This window comes from Leptinotarsa decemlineata, unplaced genomic scaffold (assembly GCF_025532065.1).
Source record: "Leptinotarsa decemlineata unplaced genomic scaffold, Ldec_3_MD MMD2_tig00000232_RagTag_RagTag, whole genome shotgun sequence".
NCBI classification, from domain to species: Eukaryota; Metazoa; Arthropoda; class Insecta; order Coleoptera; family Chrysomelidae; genus Leptinotarsa; species Leptinotarsa decemlineata.
In genome coordinates, this window is record NW_027412546.1 from 67,786 (window position 1) to 73,414 (window position 5,629).

At 35.4% G+C, this 5,629-nt stretch overlaps 1 protein-coding gene across 1 annotated transcript; it reads right to left on the reverse strand.

Annotated features, from left to right (window-relative positions):
- Positions 1-204: 204 nt before the first annotated feature.
- Positions 205-5,292, reverse strand: LOC141481615 (T-box transcription factor TBX20-like). The gene is made up of 3 exons (XM_074173391.1): positions 5,026-5,292; positions 953-1,292; positions 205-259 (listed from the first exon to the last, which is right to left on the reverse strand). The coding sequence occupies exons 1-3, from the start codon at positions 5,186-5,188 to the stop codon at positions 205-207; spliced, it is 558 nt and encodes a 185-aa protein (XP_074029492.1). The 5' UTR covers positions 5,189-5,292.
- Between the last annotated feature and the right edge of the window lie 337 nt (positions 5,293-5,629).

Sequence of the window (5,629 nt, forward strand, 5' to 3'; positions counted from 1 at the left end):
TTCTCGAACCTACGGAAGAAAACACAACAATATGCCCAAACATGAAGTTGAAAAAGTCATGTGGAAAATTACAAGCAGTTACATTCCTATCACTCCACATTCCACACTTTTCAATGGTTTCACTCCTGCTTTTCGAAGATTCAATAACTTTCTACTGTACCTCAGTTTCCTCACAGCCCCTTAAGACTCTTAAGAAATAATTCCTCATAACCCCCTAACGACCCTGAGAGATGTATTTTGACCTGGCAGACCAGAGCATCTATAAGGACACAAGGTAATATGTCCAGTGGGTTCCAATATGTCCAGTGCGTTTCATTAGTTATTGGACCCCATTGGGTATATTACTTTGTTTACAGTTACTATATCCAGTAGGGTCCAATATGTCCAGTGGGATCCATTAGTCACTGAACACCACTGATCATACTGGCTTAAAATATGTCCAGTGCGGTCCATTAGTCATTAGACCCCTCTGGGAATACTACCTTGTTTTCAGGTAATATGTCCAGTGGTGTCCAATATATCCATTGGAGTCCATTAGTCATTGAACCACACTGGGCATATCACCTTGTATCCAGGTAATATGTCCAGTGAGGTCCAATATGTCCAGTGGAGTCCATTAGTTATTGGTCCACACAAGGTAATATTTCTAATATATCCAGTGGGGTCCATTAGTTATTCGACCCAACTGGGCATATTACCTTGTGTCCAGGTAATATGTCCAGTGGGGTCCAATATATCCAGTTGGTCCATTAGTCATTGGACCCCACTGGGCATTTTAGCTTGTGGCCAGTGGGGTCCAATATGTCCAGTGAGGTACATTAGTCATTGAACAAAATACATCTCTCAGGGTCGTTAGGGAGTTACGAGGGAACATTTCTCAAGAGTTTTAAGGGGCTGTGGAAAAACTGCGGCAAAGTAGAAAGAAAGTTTCAATGGTTAGTTAGTCTCTTACCTTCCGGTTTTTGTGATGATCATCTCTGTCCCCAGATCGTGGAACTTGTCCCAAAGGTCCTTGGTCTCCAAGTGGCACTCGACGTTCAGCAGCTCTTCGCAGTTGCAGAGTATCTTCTGCGTTTTCGGGGTTGTCACTTTTTCTGGTACAATTTCCGGCGAATCCCGATCGAAATCCACCGTTTCGGAACAACAATCGGATATCGCGGGGCTGTCTCGCCGTAGCTTCGGTTTCGTTTGACGCGAGGACTCGCTGTCAGAGCATTCTTCAACGTCGACTTCTACGTCGTCGTCTTCTAGCGGTTCGTCCAGGTCGGGGCATGTCGAGCGTGATAGACGACCTGGAAGAGTTCACAAGAATAAGGCATGGTAAAAAATTAACCAGTAAGTCCACTCTCACTACTTTCATTCATAAATTCACAATGTTTTCGGTGGCAGTGACGAAATGCGGAGTCAATTTTTTGACAAATAATTTTTTTATCTTACATAAAAAAAAAATAAAAAGTATCCTATGTTATTTCTAATATCTCCAAGAACGTTATAGAACAGTGCTTTCAAAAAAAAATGTACAGCGCCATCTTGTGGCGAGTTACAGAAAAATTGATAGCCTTAAAACCTTCTCTATGAAAAATTACTTATACATGTCAAGTTTCATCACGATCGGTTGAGCGGTGTAGAAGTTTATCACTTACCAACCAACCAACTAACTAACCAACCAACAAACATCCATTTATATATATATATTATATATATATATATATATATATATATATATATATATATATATATATATATATATATATATATATATATATATGATAGGGATAGGGATATAGGGATAGGGATTAAAGTGCCTGGTTGTTGGCAATCCTGATAGCTATCAAAACTGTCGATGTATTTTGTGACAATGATACAAAATTAAAAAAACTTTGTTTGTTTGATTCAAATTGTTGGTTTTCGTAGTGAAGGAGTATTAGTTTTTTAGTTATTTTGTTATTGCGGTTCCATATTATTGCGGTTCCAGATTGGTTATATTATGCCGTTGAAATAAGCAAACCAATCAGTGTATCCTTGAAAATTAAAGAGATAAAACTACAGTTATTTTGAATTTCATTTGCGATTCTCGAAACAAATGAGGATCCCAATAGTTGTCCATTAGAAAGCAAAAAATTCACCGTTCTGTGTATCATCTAATTTCAATCCATTTCGAATGAAGTTTTACCATAATTCATGTTAAAATTCAAGTCAACCACTGAACTAGTTCGTTCTGTTGAAATATGCATTGTGTTTGTTTCATTGAACTGGGGTTCCACAAGAATTAGTTTTGAGACCTATTTGATTGATATGAATCAGTTAATTCTTGAAAATTCAAAATAATTTTATACAAATAATGGTGAAATTTGTATAACTAGCTGATTTCTCAAATGTTATTCGTTTTTTCCAGGCATAAAGAATGAATTTCCTAATGAATTGAAATATATTTATAAAAAGGAACAACTGCCTGAATCAACAACCTCTTTGAATTGGAAAAAATTAACTAGTCAGTAAAATATATAGAAGAATAATATCCATGACTCTGTATGCTGATATTATTTTATCATTTCTGATAGAAAAAATATTTTGGTTACAAAGATTGAATTGAACAGCAGTAGCAAACATAATTAAGAATTGAAGTTGAACAGTGTCTTGAAAGTATTGCAATTCATTTTCCAAATAATCGTTAAAATAACTTCATTCATTAGTTTGACGATCTACTTTATTGAATTTGCATTAAAGGCAAATATGTGTTTGCAGAATTATATAAAAGCAAAGTCAAGATTTTTTTAATAGATTATGAGTGTATGCTTCACATTGTTCAGAAAATCGACGACTGTATTATGAGAATGGTTTTCATCATAAAACATTAACTTGTTAATGAGGTAATACTTCTTGAATATATAATATATACATTAAGCCAAGTTAATAATATAAAAGGATTGAAACTAGATAATTAGATACGTTAATTCCGAAACAATGGCTGCTTACTAACCCATCAGTAGCAGAAGTCTGAAGAACAATGATGGATAATGATATACCATTATACAGGCTTTAATGAACTGGAGTCTCGAATAATTTTGATTCATTCAATTTTTCTTAATGAAAAAACTGTTTGATGAATGTAGCAAGAAAACGATGTTCAGCTACAACTGATTAAAAGATGAATGATTAAAAAAAGGCACCCAAGACGTACATTGCTTATAAAATAAAAATACTAGAAAATGATGCCAGTATCAGACAATGAAAATTTTCGAATCTGCGAATTAAGACGATGAAATTAATGTAATATTTTCAGTCAATCATATATTTTTTATGTATAAACAGTGGCCTATGAGGACTGTTATTTGAATAATAAATGTTCTCAAATGGTTTATTACGTTATTCTTCAGTAAGTTATAACAGTGCATTGAATATAAATTGGTACCTACTTACATACGAAACACCACTATATATGAAATAAATGTCGATTTATTGTTACCATAAATATTACTGAAAATGCCAACTAGATATCTACTATTTGTGTAGAAAACACAAGTATTCACAGGAAAATATTTCAAGCCTATAGGTACCTTTATACGTTTTTATCTTTTCAAGTATATGAAGAATTTGCATTCATTGACACATCAGTGATTATCAAAAATTTCACCAATAGGCGAATAAATTTGTAGGGTTTGGGTAACTTTTATCAAATGAATATTCATTCTTCAAAAATGATATGTTTTTATGGCGTTCTGATTATCACTGTGCGTTAAGCCGAATCAACTATTTTTTTTTCATAGAGTTTTCATTGAATATCTTATCAAACGTTATCATTTGAACAATATATTTGAAAAATTAATACATTTAATCCTCAATCAATTCATTATTCTGTTTTTCCTTTTTTGTTTTGCCCTAATTCCATCAGAAAATATGCTCACTTGTTCTGTGTATATCAACCACATGAACTTGCATGAATGCCTTTCGGTTTAGCAAATGCCCCGATTGTTTTCCAAAAGGTACCGGGATGAATTTTTTTTCAACAGTTCCATTAACACAAGATATTTGTTTCAATATAATTTCTGTCCGATAAATATGTTTTTTGTCAAATTTTTGTTTTGTTTTGCCCTAATTTCGTTGAATGTGTTCAATTGTTTCTCTATGGATCAGTCGCAAGAATTTTTTTCGATACCTTTTTTGGTTAGCAAACTAACCAACTGTTTTTAAAAAAGTTATGAACTGGATTTTCAATCAACAGTTTTACTCGAACAGGATGTTTTTTCTCTGCATTTCGTGTTCAATAAAAATGTTCTTGTTCATATTTTCATTTCTCATTTGCCTCAGTCCTACTGAAAAGGTATATTAAATTGACTTGTCTATAACAATTGTCTGAGCTCTGCAACTTATACCTTTGGATTCAGCAAAATTTTAACAATATCATTTCATCATAGAATTTGTTTCAATTTATTTTTCTGTTCCATTGTAATATTCTTTGTTATAATATATTGTTTTGTCGCTAGTCGCTAGAATTTCCTATAATACCTTTTGGTTTACCAAATGCACCGAATGTTTTTCAAAAAATTACGAACTGATTTTTTTTAACAGTTTCATTAGAACATGATATTCATTTCAATATAATTTTCATTCGAGAAGTCTTTTTTGTCAAATTTTCGTTTTTGTTCTGCCCCAATTCTAATGAATATGATTACTTGATCTGTGTATATTCTATATGAGCTTTTTCGAATTTACTGTAATACCTTTTGATTTGTGAGAGTTATATTCCGATTTTTTCTTCAACAATTTTACTTGATATCCTTTTCAATGTTTTTAATACTCTTCGTCATATTCACATTATACTTTTGATATAATTCTATAAAATATGTTCAAATTGATCCAGGTATGTGAGTTGCCTTTGAATTGTTACAATACCATTTGGTTTAGCCAAAGCACCCGTTGGTTTTTAAAGAAATATGAGCTCTTATCTCTAATGAGAAATTTTCCAATCCCCGCATATCTATTTCCACAGGCACTACAGAGAAAATCATACACACTACAACTTACCGTCGCTCTGCATTTCCCGGGCCAGAAAACTCTCACTGTCCGGCGGGGAGGCGCCTCTAGCCATAATAGCCGCGATAGAAAAGTCCGTCGCCCTTTGGCTCTTCGCCGTGGGCGCGAGGAGTCCCGCAGGGACGTTATCTTCGGGCATCACTCCCAACAACATCACAACACAGTCACAAATCACAAGTATCACCACAACCGTCAAAGCTATTAACACATGTCCAGTACAAGTGCTGCCCACTCTTCAACTAAAACTCGCCTGCTCCGCAAAGCAGGCTAGAACGGTTAACGCCGCTTTCCCCGTTGCCCGGGAGGCGGGGCGAAGTCGGGGGCGGGGCCAGAATCGGGCGGGGCGTTGCGTGTGGTCCGCTATCGGCTTCGCGTGACTGGAGCTATCAATCAGAAAGCTGTGGTAACGGTGGCGACATGCTATGTAGACAGACCACTTGATATCACTTGGAAGGCCACCCACCGGTCACCGGGGGCGAGCGTAATCCGGTCATGGCTGCCTATTATCCTGGTTGTCATAGTATGAGCGTTATCCTGTTGTATGAGCGGGGAGTGACCACCGGGGTTTGTTGTAACTGGGATCGTGTTAATTGTA